General features: G+C 34.1%; 1 protein-coding gene across 11 annotated transcripts; it reads right to left on the reverse strand.

Moving 5' to 3' along the window:
* Nucleotides 1–2314: 2314 nt before the first annotated feature.
* LOC146170513 (uncharacterized) lies at nucleotides 2315–20042 on the reverse strand. 11 transcript variants are annotated; one of them, XM_083383723.1, is made up of 9 exons: nucleotides 19908–20042; nucleotides 14500–14850; nucleotides 14088–14255; nucleotides 13321–13500; nucleotides 13084–13257; nucleotides 10555–10626; nucleotides 9091–9186; nucleotides 5050–5085; nucleotides 2315–3646 (listed from the first exon to the last, which is right to left on the reverse strand). In XM_083383723.1, the coding sequence occupies exons 1-9, from the start codon at nucleotides 19957–19959 to the stop codon at nucleotides 3585–3587; spliced, it is 1191 nt and encodes a 396-aa protein (XP_083239849.1). In that variant the 5' UTR covers nucleotides 19960–20042; the 3' UTR covers nucleotides 2315–3584. The 11 variants fall into 11 exon arrangements, with proteins under 11 accessions (XP_083239849.1, XP_083239842.1, XP_083239818.1 ...); XM_083383716.1 differs by lacking the exons at nucleotides 5050–5085; nucleotides 10555–10626 and adding exons at nucleotides 4930–4946; nucleotides 11098–11286 and having other exon boundaries at nucleotides 9091–9195; XM_083383692.1 differs by lacking the exon at nucleotides 10555–10626 and adding an exon at nucleotides 11098–11286 and having other exon boundaries at nucleotides 9091–9195.
* Nucleotides 20043–20665: the final 623 nt, after the last annotated feature.

Genomic DNA, 20665 nt, shown 5'->3' on the forward strand with positions numbered 1-20665 from the left:
TTCGTTGTAGAAAGAAGCTTTGTTTTAAAACACGATCGGGATTCTAAATTAAGAACACAAAATCGCGTTAATTTGTTTTGTCACAAATAAGTTGTTGTTCTGAACTATTGAGTGATAGGTTTGTCAGCAGGATCCGCCGTTCCATTCTCATAAGCAATATTTCTTGCCTTTTTTTACCTCATGTATACACCTGCCGACTCACGTTACATGGAATATCGTTTTTACGACCTTAACATAATTCTTTGTGCTCATATTTATCGCTTCTTGTCTCGTAGAATTGCGTCACCATTCGTCGGGTGGATACCGAGAGAATTGGACGCATTTTAGGCACAGTGTGCGTGGTTATTTGCCGTATACTGATTATCGTTCTGTCCAATAAACGTCTTGCTCGAGAAAGTAAAGTCATTCCTATCCTTAGCAGCTACTTCGGGGATTGTGTCGGGAACACGACGAAAGAATTGTTTAAAGACGAACTTAGATGACGTAATTTCGTGCAGAAGTAACACCAAGGTGATTGGTTTAAAGTGCGTTGAAGCTTTGTTGCATAAATTGGGAGCCACGATTGCTCATGTTTTACCTCGGAGTGCTTGGAAGGAGATGATGTTGGAAGAAGCGGTGACGGAGTCCTACTCAGCACGTCTTGATATAAGTCACGTGACGTAAATATTTGGCAACTAAAGGGTTGAAAGGCTTGGCTCGGTGGGGAACGTGAAGGGTTTCCGACAATGGGAGTAGGGGGCTTGAGGGGAGAAAGGGTCTGTAGGGGGTGGCGGGTCCTAGACAAAGTGGGCCCCAAAAACGTTGTCGTGTAACAGCTTTCCACAAAAATACTTATAACCAAATACTCCAAGCCACCTTGCTGACCATAAAACAAAAACTCAATGTATGCGGATAATTTAAGTAATGTAATGTTTTACAAATTATTTTCAAAATGATCTTTTACAAAATACTTGAGCCGGGGTATCGTACTTATAATGCTGGCGTTTGCTACATAACGTATCTCATAAGGTATGTAAGACGACCCTTGGTTTTCTAAAATAAGATCGGTTCCTCTGAATCACGGGAGTCAGAGCAATGACAGAGACGCGTTTTGTTCCGAAACCTCAGGTTGTTGTGGTTACATTAAGGCGTTGTGGGCAGCAAATCGCTCTTCTGGTGTAAACGAAGTATAAACCGACGTTTCGGCAGCAGATACCAGCTGACCTTATCAGGGTTAATAATTAAAACAAGAATGCGTGCGCAAGCTTATATAGGCTACTAACAAATAAAATAACTCTTTGGTAAAACACGAGCTGAAATACGAGAATGATTAAAAGGAATGTAGCAACGATGTCCCGTATGTAGGGCAGGTACTTTCGCAACAATGAAAGCGCCTGTGATTTTTGCAAGTCTGCGATGTGCTTGAAATAGAATTTGTTGGATCAGCCAAAAGCCAATTCCCCGGAATATCAAACAAATTGTTTTATTTAATCTATTCCTTTGCAAAAAACGAAGCAAATATCTTCTTTAGTTTTCTAATTTCCCCGAAAATTGGCGGAACTTTACAATTCGAATGGGCTCAGTGACGACATAATACAACCATAAAGGTCCTACTATAAGAGAACAATGCGTCGCCGCGCGTTTATTCTTGTTACGTCAACAAAGCGGGATTGTTGAGTACAGGGGTTAGCTCGAAACGCAATCACTCACCAAACAAAGCGGGAAGTCTGCCACAAAAAGTTGTTTGCGCAAAGCCGAAGTTCCTTCCACAAACGTTAAACTTCAATCGACGCCGCTTTGCTTTTACTGAACTGAGCGCGCTTTTCACAAACTGGCCAGTTTGTTTGGCCGCTTTTAAGGTTCCGCAGCCCTTTTCTGGTGGAAATTTGTTTTGAAAAGAAGTTGTAATCAAAATACATGTTTAAAAATGAGCAGTGTAATGTTCGATTTTGCGGCGCTGGTTTAGAATTCTACAACTTTTTTACAGTAAACGAGTATGTCAAATTGTAATTGCAAAAAAAAAATAAACATGGAAGAATGCATATAATAACAAACTAGGCTACCCAAGCCCAAACGTGAACCCAAATAATGTGAACAAAAGCTTCAATCGACACCGCTTGCTTTACTGAACTAACGCGCTTTTCACAAAATGGCCAGTTCATTTGGCCGATTAAAAGTTTCCAGGCCCCTTTTCTGGCCAGACTTCGGCGAGTCTAGACAAACCGCCCTGCTTTGTTTGTTAGGCCAAAGCTTTCAAGGCTTACTAAAATATTTTAAACTTCATCTAAGGGTGAAAACACAAACCACTAATTCACTCAACTCTACAAACAACAAATAATTAGCACAAACAATTTATTATGAAAACAACTTTGGAACATTAAAAACTTCATGCAAGACAATAGCAAATATTTAGTGTGCAACTAATCTTTTAGTTGCACTTAGAAAGTCAAACACATTCCAAAGTTTATTTTAAGATTTACTTGTAAAACCATCAATGCCAAATTCCATAATTTTAGACACAAAAAAAGACTAGCTGCAAACACACACATTACATGCAACAATTTTGTGAAAGTCCAGCATTTTATGTTTTACTTCAACACCAGAAACAACTGACAATATTAAATCTATTGTAAATAATTCAACAGAAATAAGCATTTTAACAAATGAAATGACAGATAGAAACATACATTTTTCATAGCATTGTCACATAAGTTGTGTAAAACCAGGTTAATTTTTATCCTTTAATTAAAACGAATTTAAGGTTATTTTGGGAAAACCTATTTTCAGCAATTGTCACAAAACCAATGTTGACTAAAGTAGATATATCATTCCTGAACAACATATTACATATAATGGGTATAACACACCGACATTTACATTTTAAATATTAAAAATTCAAATGCATAAAATTTAAGTTGAACAAGGCACACTATAAGTGGCCACAATGTTGCATCAAGATGCATAAAATAACAATAACTTGTTTATCAAATGTTCAAACTTTTATATTTTTGAAGTTAATTAAACAATATAAGCCTAAATAAAAAAAAGCACAAACAACAACAATTAAGGCAACAAAATAAACACAGGAACTAAATTAGAGCCGAAAAATATTATTGCTGTGAATAAAATGTGTGCAATTTACCAATAACATTGGCATTTATTAATCAAAAGTTGTTTTACCATTAAATTAATATGTAACGCATTGCTGCAAGGGTGTTGGTGAACTTGTTGTTCTACACAGCTCATCTGTTAAGATTGTGGTTTTCATGCAACTTTCGGGGCTTAATTAGGCGCAACATGTCAATTATGGGTGGAAAATATAGTAGGCGTAACACATTTCACAACATACTTTCTTAAAAGCAATTTTTTTGCAAAAACAAAACAAAAAAATGTTGGGCATTAATAGAGCAAGATGAATAAAATAAACTGCTTTGTAGGAAATTTATGCATAACTACAACACAAGGACGAAGTCTGAAGACTGTGTTTTACCAAGGCATTTAGACTTAAAACGACCAATACCTGATAAAAAATTAAAATCCACACATTTATAACATAAATGTGACATGGTAGAGAGTTTAACTTGTAGAGCTTATGTTGATAAAGCTCAAGTTTCGGTTGGTCGTCGTAATGAATCTGATTCTTCTGGATTAGGTTTTGGACTTTCACCTGAGGAAAAATTATTTGCTAAACGATGCTCTATTATCACCCAGTACCATACAAACACATCTACTTATCCTGGCATTAACACACATAATATATCAACAAAGGCTGTGCAAGCAAACCAAACATCACCAACATTGTTATGAAGTTTTCCAGTTATAATACAACTGTTCAAAAATATTATTTTTAGTAACAGTCTACATTAAACATTCAAGTTTCAAAAGAAACTTTTATAAAAATAAATCTGATTAGATATCTTTGCCTTTTAACATCACCACATTAAAATATTTATAAAAATCAGTAAGCTGCTTGGGGTACAAACTTATAGGAAACATTCATATTAAGCAGCGAAAGAGTAGTTTAATAACTATTAGTAGAATGAAGTGAATACTTGGAGCCAAACTTTAACCATTTATGTTATTTCATGACAATAATGATCATTAATCAATAAGCATGACTTTGTTTTGAAGAGAATTTACACAAAGAATAAACACTTTTTGTGTTGTTTATACTAAATAGCTGTTATTCTTGATTCAAATATGTTGCTTGTATTTGGTGATATTAGGAAGTAAAACAATTTCATTTAAAATGTTTTGGATTGTTGGAGTTGATTAAATGACAATTTTTTTGTGGATAGGGTAATTGTTAAATGCCTTATAGTTACACAGAGTTTACTTCAGGTCGACTGATTATAAATTCGATGCAAAGCTTTCACAGGTTGCAGTCATTTACTACCAAATAAAGTGCAAGTCTGACGCATTAAAATGTACTTCAAACATTGCCAAAATATTCCTTAAAATATTTATTTGGCAATAATACCTAATGTAAGTACCCTAATTTGTTTCAAGTTTAATTGGATCAATACATAAATAGAAAAATTAATGATTGTTATTACCAGTTTTTGACTGTTTGTATGTAAATTAGAAGTATGTGCCAATTTTTGTTCTTAGATAGTAGGACATTCTACTCAGAACAACAATATTTGTGACATCACAAAGCATAACATTTGTTTTGATGTTTTTGTAAAACTTGTGGATTTGAGAAAATTTTAAAAAGAGGCAAAGAAATAAAACAAGACAAACATCAAATGAGAAAAACATTTTACAACATTGAAAAATCTGAAAAATATATTTGAAAATGTCATAAAACTAAAGTAAATGTCCAGAAAGCAGCTTTAGATTTTGTGATTAACAAAATCAATATTTATCGAACTTAATATAAAGTAGGTTGTAGAAACATGCCATGCCGGCGAAATAAGGCTCCCATGACCGAAGACATGCTCTACTGACCTGTATTGTTTATTTATCTGAGGTAAATAGAAAAAGCAAAGCTGTTATTGTTTGAAAATGAGTGAATTATATTAATTCTGCCATGCTTTAAAAGCCTGAAAAGTCATAATCAACATTTACCATCTTCTGGTGAAACTTTGCCTTTTATAAATTGGCCTAAACATTGGAAATTCCAGTTTAATGCAGATTCCTAAATTACATAAATATAAGTGAAAAAATCAACTGGTGATGATACAAGTACGTATCTTCATAAAAATGATGTCAATTTACTCAACCTTTTTGGCTTTTACAGTAATTTACAAGTAAAAAATGCATCACCTAAAATGTGAAAAACATCAATGCAAATGCAGATTTTAAGTAACAAAGTGTAAGTGAAAAGTTAAGTGCAGATTCTTAATTATGAAAATTTGTAGAAAACCATGTCTAATAAAGTTGCAAAGAACATTCAATTACTTACTTCGAAACACATAAAAATATATTTTTTTATTAAACAGGCCATAAAAATAGAAAACCTATTAAACAAGAATCTTTACCATTTTAGCAAACGTTTAGTTGTGAAAGTCATAAAACATATGAAATTCAGGATGAAACAGAATGTTTGCTCAAACTGTTAAAATGACTAGGTTTAAAACAAAAATCAATTTGTTCATAATCCTGCGTACCACCTTTCAGGAACAAGTGTAGAGGAAAAAACAATATTTTATTATCTGAATATCAAGCAAGTAAAATAAAATGAACAATATTTTTTGCCAAATTAAAACTCCAAACAAAGTCCATACAGAAGTAGGAAGCATTTTGTGAATGTTTCGAACAAATATTAAGATAATGGTTGGAGGTTGTACAATGTTCTTGGTACAAGTGTAAGTTAACAAAAAGTAAAATTAACTAGAAGCAAAACTGAAACATAATTAAGAAGCTGCTTATGAAGATTAATTTCTATTTAGCATATTTGAGTTGCTTAAACTTTTAGGAGAAACAAAATCACTGGTGCCTTGCTTTTTTGGTAATGTTTAACAATTATATTTTTATGTAATATTAACATTTCGATCATGGCCTTGGCGTAGTTTAAACAAAATAAACTTTTGCGAATCAGAAACACATTGAGTTCTTCAAGCATTAGATTTATTTGCAGCTTATATCATATTTACACATTTAAGCATAATCTATAGAAAAACAACACACTTAATAAACACTACTATAACGATACATCTTATTAGTTATAGTTAAAGGTTAATTACACTGATACTGCTGCCGATGATTAAGTATTATATAAAATTTAAGCCAACCGCAAAGTAATTGTGAGTTTGTATCAGAAACATAAGAGTTTGAGAATTATGGATAGCAAGTGAACAAAGAAAGGTAAAGCATATGTACACTGAATAATTTCAAATGTTGTGCACATTCACATATATAGGTAACACTTTAGACTTAACTACCAGAAATATTTGTCTGCATTAAACAAGAGACATGCACATGATCACTAATTATAATCGACTTTCTGCTATTTTAAATGTCAGTTATATTACTACATTGATAATAATTGATGTTGGTTGAATAAACAGTATAGTGTAATTACCAAAATAGGCAAATGATAATTAGAATGTGTTGAATTGTTTGTATGTTGAACATTATAGTTGCCAATAGAAATTTAACTTTTTGAAGGTTTTTACTATTCTCTGCCTCACATATAAATTGTAACTGTTCAAAAATTCAAAGCAATAAACGAATGTTGCGCATAAATTGTGATGTGCGCGCCAAAAAAGTAATGTTACTTTTGATTTTAAAATGCATAAATATAATGGCATAATTACAATATAAGTACAAAATTTGCATCACATAAAAACAAGAATCATTATTTTTTTTATCCGATAACAAAAACCTTCAGTAAAATGATAAAATCAAATGTAATAAAGTTATTAAAATGAAAAAGTGCCAATGCTAAGGTAAATTGAAAATAAAGTGCAGTTCGGTAGAAAAATAGCATAAATCAAATGATAACAAAATAGTTTTAAAATACTGAGCTGCTTCATAATAAAAATAAACATTAAAAAAAAACTGTAGATTAGCATCGTAGGCGAAATATTTATTTAGTCGGTTTATTGAAAGTTTACCAAGCAAATCGTGTTTGTGATTTTGCCACAAAATTTTGTGCAATGATATACATAGAAACTCATAATAGGTTCCAGTAAAACCTCAAAAGTTTAATACATGAAAATTAAAGAAAGACCTTGCTTTTAATAAATCAAATATACTCTTTTTACTCTTAAAACATAATTATTTAAGTTTTATAAAGACTTTGTATATGTATTTTGCAAATCTTGGACATGCAAATATGATGATTCAAACTAAATGCGATGATTAGAACATAAAGTTGTTGCAGTTGATCCAGATTGTTAAAGTAGCAAGGAGCTGAAGAGAGGAGAAAGTGAACTTTCCGATCCACAAACGAGGGGCTACAGATCAAACAACAATAAATAAACACCATCGTCACATTGTGCAAGTGTTGCTGCAAACTTACAGAGATTTAAGTTTTAATTGTGAAACTCACAAACACAGCAAATGATTTCTACAAACAAATTAAATCTGGCAAACCAGGAAACCACGGCTACAAGCAAGCATAATTATATATCAGTTAATGTGGCAACAATCGTTAGTTGTGAGCCCACCACAATATTAAGGAGTGTGTTTAAACCTAGATTTTTCACAGGTTTATACTGAGACTGAAACGTTTTTCTTGCAATGCATTTCAAAGTTTTGTTGCACTTTGAAATTTTATTATCATAATTAATTGCTGCAATTTTTTCATAACACAGATTTTAAATGCACATGTCAGGAATTAACGTTGGCAAGCATTTTATTGCCACAGCCAAAACCAGTTACAAATCGGAATTATTGGGCGACGCGAATTACAAAATAAAAACACGACAAAATTTGAAAACCTCTGCACTAAACAACAAATCTGTTAATTAATAAACTCACCTTTGCATTTGTGGAATTCAAATCAAAGAAAAAAGCACTCAAGAACTATGGAACAAATTACAAGCAGCAGCTAGACGCAAGAAACAACAAGTTGGCATAGAAATCAACATTTGTCCACTTGTCAACAAACAACTACAGCTGGAAGAATTGTGGTCGGTCGTTACACCGAGAGCAAATGTGTAAGAAGGAAGCGTTGGTAAAAGCCACAACTGACGTACAGTGAACATGCAAATGGGGAAAGAATATAAAGGCACAAAATTTTCCGCTTTTTTGGTGAAGTAAAATCAGTTTTGGTGAAACATTCCAATTATTGTTTGAATTTGTTTCAGAACACTGAAAATATAATTTTCTAATTCATCAAAAGAACGACAAACTGTTAATAAACAAAAAAACATATTTTTTCAACAAAAAGCCTAATTAGCTAAAATTTGTAACAAAATTGTTCATACTGACTATTTAAAAAAAATGGATGTTAATAAACATAGTCTCCAATACTCAATAAATACTAAAATAAGTTCTGTAAATAAACTCAGCTAAATAAAATGATTTCTTGAGTAAACTTCATCCTCTACTAAGCTTATCTAACATATTCACTGTTTTTTCCATAAACTATACATGACAAATATTTAAAAATATATCAATCCTTTATTTTCCAGTGAATAGTTTCCTGAAACGCTTGTAGTTGAAATCAGTAATTCTGCAAAACAACAAAACTTTACTCTGTTCTGTAACGTCACTCAAACTACCTGTCCTGATTCTAGCAAATAATAGCTTGTTGAAACTTCAAACCTGTCTGTGTGCTCATTGCTGAAGTAACTGCATCTAATCTTGCCCGAGGTTCTAAACACAACAAACATATGTAAAGTCTCTTTAAAGCAGTTTGCACTGCAATTTAAAAGAGCAGCTAATAACAAAAACAAATCATTGTTGTTTCTACCAAAAAAAGTCAGAAAATTCACCCAAATTAATCAAATGATCTTGCTTTAATAGTTTTAGTAAAATTGCTACGAAATGTATTCTATTGTGTTCCAAAAACATTGCTGTTCAAATTAAAATTTTTCAAAACTTACAAAACAATCATTAAAACTACAACAGTGTGTTCTCAACAGAAGGAAATTTGATTAGGCACGCAAGTTATTCAGAGCCACCACATTCTCTAAGGTCAGGGGTCAACCGGGTTACCTTTGCTTGTCGTGGTGGCAGCAAAAGCTCTTGTCGTGTTGGCAGCAACAATTGTTGTTGTGGTGACGGTAGTTGCAGCTGTCGTTGTCGTGGTTACTGTGGTTACTGTTCGCAAATATGAAACACTTAGCGCTTGCAATCAACAACCAATTCACCAAAAGTCGCATACCATGACAAAAAATGTACAAAACTAAAATCCTTCAGAGTTTAACAAACTATGGCCATCAAACCTAATTATTCTGGCCGGTGCCAAATTGACCTAATAGAAAAAATACAGTTAAAGTTCTGTCTTTGATGCAATTGTAAACTACTTTTTTTAAGAAATTTTAGTCATAAATCTCACTACAGTTTTTGTAAAATACATTGTTATGTTTTCTTGGTAATCTTCCATTCCAGAAATTGTCAGACATTAAAAGTATCCAGGATTTTATGAAAAAGTTTGGCGACTCCATGTTAGTTGAAAATTTTGAATATTTTTCGTATCAGTATAATTTTAACAGTGTTTTCCCGCAAAACAACAACATAATTCAACTTAATAGCACTAGAAACTTATTTCATTAGTTAAATTAGACTTGTAAGGTGTGAATAAGAATCAACAGCAAACAATATTCATAAAAAACTTATAGTTAAATTAAAACACATTTCTATGCAACCTAAACCTTTTTAGAACATTTTATGTTAAAACAATAGGGCTTTAATATTTACAGTCACACATTATAAGCACGGTAACCGGTAAGTATACTGGACATTTACATTTTCTAGCAATTAAAACAAACTGACACAAAATCAATATTTAAAAATTATTGCAACATACCAAAATAGAGTGCACATAAAAGAACAGCATAAACCTGTGTGAAAATGTGGGAAACAACGCCACCTATCGACATTAGACATAAAAATAAAATTATGGAATGAATGTTTTGTTTGTACCCAACAAAATGTTTAGAAAACTAACCATACTAACTGAAAAACAACATATCTACTACATTATAAAGTTACTTTTCTACTAGACTTTATCACACTTTTACCAACGTAATAATATTCTAATGGTTAATTATTGTTTGAGCCCCAAAACAGTATTTTCAACTAAAAAATAATATTTCTTACATGAGAACATGAAACACTATTCTTGCCTATAGCAATTTATAATTAAAACCATACTAGAGTTAAAAAAAAGTAACAATATATTGCATGTTTAAAATATTCGCTATGACATGCATAACCTTCCAAACCTACACATGCAGATAAAACAATGGTGCTTTTGAACAAGTGAGTATTTTATTCAACAAAGCTAATTACTAACTTCCATGTTACAATTCTGTAACATTATCCAATGCCAAAAGTACTTGGAGCAAAAACTTAAGGCATGACTTACGTTTAAAAAATGGAAAACACAACTTAGCATATGAGCCGTCCTAATGCAGTATGCAAGGAACTCAAACAACTTAAGATATTTATGTTTACCTGAGCTGGCATCGCGACCAGCAGCGCTCGGTGAAGCATAACTACTCGTAACACCTCGTGTGGTGATAACATCTGCCGCAAAACACGCAATATTATTCATATTATGCAAAGCAATCAAGTTGATGCAGTTTAGAGAAGATACTCATACTGTTAATCAACATAGCCTTGTTGCAGAGAAGAAAAAATAAAGTTGTAAAACCAGTCTGCGGTACAAAGTGATGTAGTGATGAAGACAGCTGCGTTGTGCGAAGAACATTAAAACAACAATCTTTTTGGCAGAAGATATTTGTAAATTTCACAAACTTGTGGTGGTAAAATAAACAGAATGAACAAAACACACAAACAAAGCAAAGAGTCTCAAGTTGGAAGATGTTGCAAGAAGACTGGTAAAAAGATTGACAGCTGCTTTTTTAGGAGAAAAATATTAAACGCAGCTGTTTTTAGGAAAAAAAGATTCATTGCTGCTGTTTGTTAGGAAGACATTGCCAATGTTTGCCATTCGATGGCAGCACAGAGCAGCTGGGGTGCATTTTGATGCATTACCTTCGTTGGTCGTTTGAAAGAGGCTTGGGAAACTAACTGTCGTTTCGTTCGCGACAATTGTCGGTGGGACACTCATGTTTGTTGCAACACTTGTATCCTTGGAAACATGTGTCGTACCCATGGCAATGGATGTCGTAACCATGACTACAGATCCTGTGGTTGCCATGCTACTTGTGGTTTCTATAGAAACTACAAGATACCAGGAAGTTAATTGCGCAATCAAACAAGGAAAGTAGTCTGCTGTGAGTTGGGTTATGGGTTGTGTGGGTTCTGCGTAATGTTAACGCAAACTTCACCAACTTTTAATGCAACTAAGTACAACTTGTGTTAGGACAGAAAACAACCACAAAATGCAAGAATACAACTGCAGTTTAATAAGGTTCTTTACAGATTACTCGCAGGATAAATCAGTAACACAAGTTGACCTTTATCAACATGCAAGTACGAACTGAAACCTTGCTTGTTATAGCAAAATGACAACCACACAGAAAAGTGCTGTTAGTTTAAATGTGCTAACGTGCGTAGGGTTGAAAAATATATGCTGTACATAAAGATTGATCTATACGCTTTTTTTTTAATTTTTGAAAAGTAAACAAAAGTTTATAAAAAAAAAAATCATTTCCAAACAAGAACATAAGATATCGAAAAAAAAACTATTCAGTAGAAATATTCAACACTTGGTTGTAAATTTTAGGTGATTAATGCATACCAAAAATATTAGCTGAAAAACAAACAGTATGAAAGAGTTTTACCACAAAAGCCACTGTGAATTTCACCAGGTTAGCACAAGCAATTAACAGGAAACAAATTAAGTAAAAAATTAGTCGTTTATCAAGTGCTTCCTAGAGTGGCACAGACATGAATAAAAAGTTGTTACTGTAGAAAGCTACTAAGTACCTAACTTGTGATTAAACAGCAAGGACAAATGAAGCCACTGAGCCAACGACAGCAACGACATAAATGCACAAGCCTCCTCTATCAAGAGTTGTGCTGAACACCTAGATCATGCAACACCAACCCATGCAAGAGCTTCCAAGATGCTGCAGGTTGGACCTGTGGTAGTTGGGGTTGGGGTCGCTGTACTGGGTTCAGGGGTCGTCGTTGGGGATTGCAACAAGCAACCTGAACATCGGACCCCTCGATAACAGACGCGTTAGTTGCTCCAGAAATACAATATTCGCTCGACGAAACAACGCACACAAGTCAAGGAAATAGAATTAAGAAAAAGCAATTCAACAAGCAAATGTTTAGGTTGAGAAGAATTGTTACATCCTGTAACACACATTGGTTGAACAACCCTTAAACTGTTTGCTCATTTCGTTACAAACATTGTTTATTGATGTGTAAATAGTAGTTCCAACTACCATGATATCTTATCAAGTACATCCAGTTTAAACGTTTGCAGCGCACATCTTTAGTTAACATGAAACCAGTTAGTAAGCTCTCAGAAATTTCAAATAAAACTTTTTAAAAGTAGATCACCCTTACTTCAAAGTCCGCCAATGTGGCTTGCGTGCAAGAATAGCAATTGTATTTTATGTAAGTGTTTTACTTATGACTTCCCATATACAGGTGAACTTACACTCAGCTGTCGTTAATATGACAAACAACATAACACACACCGCAGCATATTAAAGCAAGTTATGACACATGCAAAGTTTTAAGTGAAACAAATTTTCATGTTATAATGCTGAATTTCTAAATTCATGCTTTGGTTGATGCGTAAGTACTTAAGTAAACCACAATCTCATTTTTCTGGCAATAAATGTTTAAAAAAATAGTCTTTAATAAAAAAAGGGTTTGATCAAAATATATGCGAGGAATCTTCTTGTATCTTTGAAGTTAAAGAAGGTGCTTTCAAACCCATTTCTAGTGAATTACGGGAAGTGAATAATTAGGATGTGCCCGAACAGAATTTAACCGCTGTGTAGAGTTCATGCAAAGCTTGATGGACATGCAAACTGCACCCAACTTAAGCATGGATACCTTGTGAGCAATCCAGTGACAATGTAATGTTTCCAGGAGTTGCACAAACAGCTGTAGTCGACCCACTTTTACCGTTACAACATCCTACGTTTACGTCTGAGCCCTCGGTTACTGTTGTAACACTTGTGTTGGTTCCATGCACACAGTAATCAGCCGATAGTTGGCTACAAACGGCTGTAGAAAGTAGCGATTAATGTTTTGTCCATCGGTCCTTGAGTAAGGTCATGTTGTAGCTACCTTTACACCCGTTAGTGACCGTCCAGCTCCTTGTATCACCAGCAGCGTTACAAACAGCACTTGCACTTCCGATGTAACCAGGAGTACAGGTGAGATCTTTAGAGCTTTCCACAACTATCAGCTCAGATGTGGATGGAGATACGTAAGAAGGACTTGATGGTATCGTGGTCGTATTGCAAACTTCAGCCATCAAAATATTTGTTTTTATTAAAAACCCTTTGTGTTTAAAAATTCTTCTACTTCATAATTCTCTAGCCTAGCAGTCAGAACCATTTACTGAAGGAACTTATTCTCCTCACGACGGTACCAAATTATTTTTGTATGACTCAAATTTACAGGGGGTGGTTTAATGTAACTTGCAGTATGTTAGTCATATAATGCTATAGCATTGATAACTCGTAATTAGGGGTGACCTATACTTTGTAATTTTTTGCAATGCGATACCTAAAACTTGGTTACCATGCGTAATATACAGTTTAAAGGGTATAAAAAATATACCCTTTAAATGCTGAGTAACATCAGTAATTGCGGCTATATAATGCACAAATTAATTTGGTTCCGGTTTAGAAACGATACAATAGGAACTAGGGCATCAAATATAATAGTCAGATTAATTTTTGGCCTTGTGTATCAACATAAATTAAATTTTGTTTCGCCCCTACTGTGATGCTTTACAATTTTTAGACTTAGTACAACATTTCATAGTTGAATAGCTTTATAACAACGGGAGGCCTTAAAATGTTGACAGGTCCAGTTAACATAAATACCTGCTGAACAAGTGCTCGCTAAATTCCAAGTTGCATCAGCTTGGCAAGTTGCAGGTGCAGGTGATGGTGTACCAGTGTAGCCAGTGGTGCAGTTGAATGTGTGGGTAGCTCCAAACCCACTGTTGGCTGGAGCTGCTGACACACCAGCTTGGCTCGGATTTCCACAGTCTGAAGAAAACAAAACAAATTCTTAGTTAATTAAGTTTTTAAATTATTTATATGATTAACCTCAATCCTAACAGATTAAATTTTTTAAGAATATTTTTACAGCAACTTTGTGTAGAAAAAACAATTTTTTAATAAATTTAACAATACTAATCTGTGGTTGTAGAATAAAAACTCCAGAAAAAGGTAATTTTTTTAATTGATGTATGTATTTACATAATTAACTAATTCACACACACTGACTTACATTTTGCCAGAAGAGAAAACTTGTTGGTAATATCATTAGCAGATGATACTCCAACGCATATCAGTGATACATTTATATTGCTGGATAAAGCTGAATAAAGTGTGAGCCTTGATGTTGCAATCGAAGATGATATGGTACAAGTCAAGTCGAAATTGGCATTGGACACAGGGTAACAATTGTTGTCACTTGCTTTGAAAGTGTTGGTTCCAAATGGATGTTCCCATGAACAGGTGGCATATGTGTTGATATTAATGGTTGTCTCAAACCATATTCCAGTAAGCCATATTCCAATGGCAACATTTCCATTGTTAGTTAGGCCATTTGAGGCCTGTATAGTTTGACTTTGAACACCTGTAAAAAATATCTGATATTTGCAATGCACTCGATATAAGTATATTAGTAAAAAGGCTATCTTAATAGGAATAAATTGACCCCATAATAAAAAAGTAAAAAAAAATAGAAGTAATACGAATTAAAAGATGCTGAATTTTTCCCACTTTCCTACATGCTAGACCAGGTTAGGGGTACTAGATATGCTCAAAACTAGTCCCCTTAAAGTTTAAACAAATTTGAAAACTTTTTATTTTAAAAATAATCATTTATTTTTAATATATAACTGTTTTATGAAAAACATACTGTTTATTTTTTTCTTGTGCCTGTTACATTTTGAAAAAGTGCCCAAATAAGTTTTATTCGAGCTACGTACAACCAAAAAAAAGTGCCCAAATTAGTTTTATTCGAGCTATGTTTGGACACAAAAAAAAGTGCCCAAATTAGTTTTGCTCGAGCAACGTACAAAATAAAAAAGTGCCCAAATTAGTTTTATTTAAAATATGCATGCATAAATTGAACGCCGGCAAATTCTCAGGGCGTTGCAAGTATAAATATTTTATTTTGTACAGTAATTTTTATGGTTACATGTTAAGCCTGGTGTGATTTCTGCCTATATTCGGTGTCTTATGTTTTACTTTGAGATTGCATGCATGTGTAGTTTCAGTCGATCTGTCCGAAATTAATCCAGTTCTAAGCAAAAAGGTCTACGACAATTACGGCATCCAAGGACAGAAAAGTCAGACTTTTAGACCTTGAGGTCGTGGCAATGCACTAATTGGTCCTTTAGGTAAACTCCCTTATGAAATATTCGCTGACAATTTACAAAAAAAGAAGGTGAAATTGAATTAATAATACTTGACCCAAAACTCAAACCCGAACCCTAACCTAAATAAAGTGCATTGATTTAATTATTTAGACGCTGGGAAAAAGCCCAAACTCGCTCGGTATAATAAACATTTCTTTTCCAGGTTATATAGGATTGTTATGTTACAAAAGTTTTTTTATATTTATTAAATCAACGCACAATTTGGGTCAGGGTGATGGTTAGCGTTTGGGTTAGCGTTTTAGTATACCTTCGCTTAGAACTGCACTAATTCCTGATGGATTGATTAAGTCTGCCACACAAACTACCAAGCGAAATCGCGTCTCAGGTGAGCACAATTCTCCAAATAAAGAGACTCATTTTTTTGTCTGGAAGAAATTAATTAAGATAATTGCGACGCCTCTCGTGCTCTCCCGCGCATATTGCTCCGTCTTTCTATTGCAACAAAAACATCTGCCCGATGGACAAAGCAAGCCACAAATAATTACATATTATGGAGTTAGTTAATAAAAACGAAAGTTACAAACTAATTATTATTTGTTTGCATATGACAACAACCTTTCACTGGACTTGCAAGTTAGGTAATTTCAGTGAAAAAAGCGCGGATGTTAACATCCTAAAAAAGTGAAGACCAAAAAAAGGGTCTTTCGCGCATCCAATTTGGGCACTTCTTTTGGAAATTTTGCGCACTTTGCACACTTATTTTCGGCTTGAATAGTTTATTGTATTGCACTGTGTTCACTAAATGTGCCTAAAAAAATAGGTTTTAGCAACAACATGATATTTGCATTGTAATTTTTTAAGTTACAGTTATATGATGTAATCCATGCGAAATAGCTTTAAATGGTCACTGTTTCAGAACTCTACTCATTTCTAATTTAATTATTTATTAAATTTCAATATAAATATGTGAGAAAATTGTTTTTTGATTAATTGTTGTTTGGTCATTAAAAGGTATATTATGATTATTTACCACCTGCTTCCCAAAATACAAATTAATTAATAAAAATAAATAAACATGATTCGACATAATTGTGGAAACCTAATATCTTATAAGAAGGTATGAATAAAATGGATAACGCTTCCCTGGGCGTAGCAATACTAAAACTGTTAAAGAAAGTGACCCCGCGAATGAGCATGCAACAGGTTTGAAAGGTGCTACTAAACAGATTTTTTTCCAAACTTCCATGCTACACTAGATTGGGTGTACTTTCACAGTCACCCACTGCTATGCCTTTTTAAGGGTGAAGCTCCTTATTTTATTTTAACCAACAAAAGTACGCAGTTCGAAATTTCATCATGTAATATCTCCAGAAGTAATCAAGCTATCGTTCAGAATTTTAATCTAATACTCAAAGCAATCTAATTTAGCCAGCAATTATACTTTTTTTTTAAAAAAAACATTAAAATATTAACATTTATAAACATTATTATTCAGTCATATTCCTTGATACCAACTTCAAAAAAAGCCAAGACTTGACAGCCAGTTATCCGGGAATAGGGTATTAATATTCATTCAAAGATTAATAAACGACTAAAAATTTTGGCGCTGGTCTAGAATCCTACCACAACGAAACACCATTTGGGTTAGGGTGCGGGTTAGCGTTTGGGTTAAGGTGGGTCAAGTATTATTATTAAACAAAGAATATAATATTACTTGACCCACCCACACCCGAACGCTAACCCGCACCCTAACTCAAATTTTGTGCGTTGATTTTAGAACTGTGGTAGGATTCTAGACCAGCGCCAAAATTTTAAATTTGGCTGAACATTTTTACAGGCTGTTATATTTACAAGAAGTATTTAAATAATATAAAAAAACAACACTGGGCCTATTTTAGGGTTCAAATACGAGAAAGTTTCAACAGGAAATTTCATGGATTTCCCCGCGAAATAATGATTCCGATCTGGGGAAATTTTTATAATCCCGGTTATTCGGCAACATAGCAAAACTGAAAAAAAAACTTGTCTTGACTTTTTGACTGATATAAAAAAAAAAATATTACCAAACCTATTACAGTGGTTGCCTGAGTCTCTTTATTTGTGCTTATTAGCGGAAAAACTTAAAATTAAATATATTTTACCAATAAACATGCGCTCTGCACAGCAAAGAGGCTAAAAGTGGAAAAAGATATGATTGATTTTGAAACGGCATCATAAACAGAGGTCACTGCACTCTGCACAAAGCGGCGCTCTTTCGTGAAAAGTGATGCAAAAAAAAAATAATAATAATACCGCATACCACAACGCATATTGTTTGGGTTAGGGTGCGGGTGGGTCAAGTAATATTATGTTTATTATGAATAATAACTTGACCCAGTGGCGTATCCAGGGGGGGGGGGGGGGGTTGGGGGTTCGGACCCCCCCCCCCCCCTTTTCGTAGGTGATAATATCGTTTTTTTTGTTCGTTTTTTCAGCGTTTAAACTCACCGTCCGAAGCTGCGTGTTTTATAATGTACTTGGGTCACGCGTCTTAAGCTAATGCGAAACCAAAATCAAAAGCAAAACGCCGTTTTTATTTTTTTTTGTTTGGTCGACCGTAAACGCTAGATGTTTTTCTCTTTCGCCTTTTGTTATTCGTTTAGGTTGGCTAATCAGCAAGTGTGTGTTCGACAATCAGCAACAATAAATTAAGCGATCTCCGCCTTTTTCTCGCTTATAACGTTGAGTTAGGCGGTGCTCAAGTTTCTCGCGGTTTGCTGTCCGCGTTAATATCAGATGTTGGTGTAAGACAGGGGTCGGCAACCTACGGCCCGCTGCCCGGTGTATTTTATCGGGCCCGCTGCCTCTTAACTATACACGAATCCATTTCATATACTTTTCGACTATTTTAACTACGTAAGTGCGAAAAATTTTCGTGCTTAGCGCGAATGATTTTTCTACAGCCGTTTTGTTTATATTTAATGCTGTCTTTTCAACTAGAACAGCGCTTCTTTACCGTTGCGCCGTGGAGGGCTGCCAAGTGCGTCGCGGACAAACGGAAAACGTATTCAAAAATATTGGACATATATTTAATTTTTTTATTTTTTAGTTTCTGCAATGTACTAAAACTTGCAATAAATTTAAAAGAAATGCCGTTATACCAAAAAAAATCGCGCTCGCTTCGCTCGACAGGTGTGCCCTCAATTAAAAAGGTTAAAAACACTGATTTTGATTAACTATTTTGAATTGGCGTTTTTATGTTGTGCTAGTCTAATAACACCCCGGAAAACGATCTTCGTTTAGTATTGCAGGTGGCGACAGACGTGCTTGTAATTTAGCCTATTCCCGTAAATGGATCTACCAAAATCAATCACACATATTTCACGGTCTTGGTTTAGTTTTTCGCCTGAAGGTAACGATTGCACACTAAGCGGTTTTGCAGCTGGCGCCTGGCAGGAGTGTCGGCAACGCACGTGTGCGTTTTGCGCCTAAAGGTTCTCTTTTGCTGGAAGTTAATCGGTTGTTTCGTTTCTGATGACTTTTGTATTAGGCTATTTATGACGTTATCACAATCGCTATTTTATGACGTCATATTCGTCACTATTTTATGACGTCATTAACGTCAGACGGAAAAACGGGGAATTCCGCAAGTTGAAAATTCGGGACCCCCCCTTTTTAAATTTCTGGATACGCCCCTGACTTGACCCACCCTCAACCAAACCCTAACCCAAACAATATTTGTTGTGGTATGCGGCATTTGAAGAAAAAACATTTTTTATTAATTTTTACGTACAATAGCGAAAGAGCGCCCACAAAGCCCCCATTGTTTTTAGAGAGGAAAGGCGCAAAAATCTGAATAATTATTAATGTTTTATTACTTTTACACGTCCTAACGGGATTCCAGGGAATTTCCATTTATCAATCCCGTTTCGTGTGAGTAAAAAAATTTCGAAAAAGAAGAACCCTTATGTATTTACTGTAATATATGGATGTATAGACCTAAGTTGGATCAATTGTAATCTGTAATTGAAGTAATTTGGTTTAAAATTCCATTGATATTGAGAAAACTACAGTTTCTTGTTTATTTTCTTTGGGAAGCGATGATACATAAATTGTTTTCCATTTTTCAGCAGTAACAGAAAACTTAAATCGCAATTTTGGGCGCTCCTTTAGTTATGAACTTAGAAATTAACCAAAAATAAAAACAGTCAACAAAATGTAATTGTAAAGGTATTACAACATTTAACTGAATTAATGTAATTCATCCAACTCTAATATTATTCTAACTATTGTTTCTAAATTAGGAAAAAATGTAACGTAAAATACTTACCAGCACAAAGAAGTAGCAGTAAACCGAAAAGAATTGTATTAAAATTTTTCATTTTACTAGTAAACTATCCTTTAAAACAAATATGGCGTGATCTACAACAAGAATTTATTGGCGCATTCAGAATCTTCGCTTGGCAACCAAACAGGCAACAGGACTCAAAACCAAAATATGCACATTGTGCGCACAACACCCGGTTCGTCATGAAACTTACCGAAGCACATCGGTGAACTTACGAAAAAAACGCCGATTTAACTTCGGTAAAATTATAATTTTCTATCCCAGGATATAATCTCGCTCGATTGGATCGTTTACCAGCGATGCGTATCGCGAACAGACGATAAATGCTAGGGTTTGCATATATTTTTTTCCAATTGGCGTGTTTGACAGGATAAGGCAATATATAACGTAGTTTTAAATAAAACAAAAAGTAAAATGTAATAAAAAAGTTACAATCAAACCCTATGATACCAGGCCGATGTCTTTTATGGTAAACGCGTTGTTAAGCCACTCCTAGCTTCCCAGGCTGACCTGATTCTTGAAAAACTGGTTCACAAAATGTACTGAAAGCGGAATTAAAATAAATTAAACAACATAATGTAGGTATAAATGTTGTAATTACAGCTCCACCACCCCAGTCTGTATTTATAGGAAATGGGCGCACACTGATGATTTAAATTAGTAGCATGCACATTGCACACCTAAATTTGCAACACCAGAATAATAAAAATTTGTTACAGCACACCCGAGATCTTAGCGAA

Source organism: Ascidiella aspersa, chromosome 1 (assembly GCF_963924565.1).
Source record: "Ascidiella aspersa chromosome 1, kaAscAspe10.2, whole genome shotgun sequence".
Classification (NCBI taxonomy): Eukaryota; Metazoa; Chordata; class Ascidiacea; order Phlebobranchia; family Ascidiidae; genus Ascidiella; species Ascidiella aspersa.

Excerpts from the sequence above, each read along its gene's own strand:
- LOC146170513 (XM_083383692.1), bottom strand. The coding sequence starts at position 19,959 with ATGAAAAATTTTAATACAATTCTTTTCGGTTTACTGCTACTTCTTTGT. Across the intron at positions 13,258-13,320 it reads GGTCACTAACGGGTGTAAAG|CCGTTTGTAGCCAACTATCG; the intron begins GTAGCTACAACA and ends TACTTTCTACAG. Across the intron at positions 5,086-9,090 it reads TGCCACCACGACAAGCAAAG|GCCAATTTATAAAAGGCAAA; the intron begins GTAACCCGGTTG and ends TCCAATGTTTAG.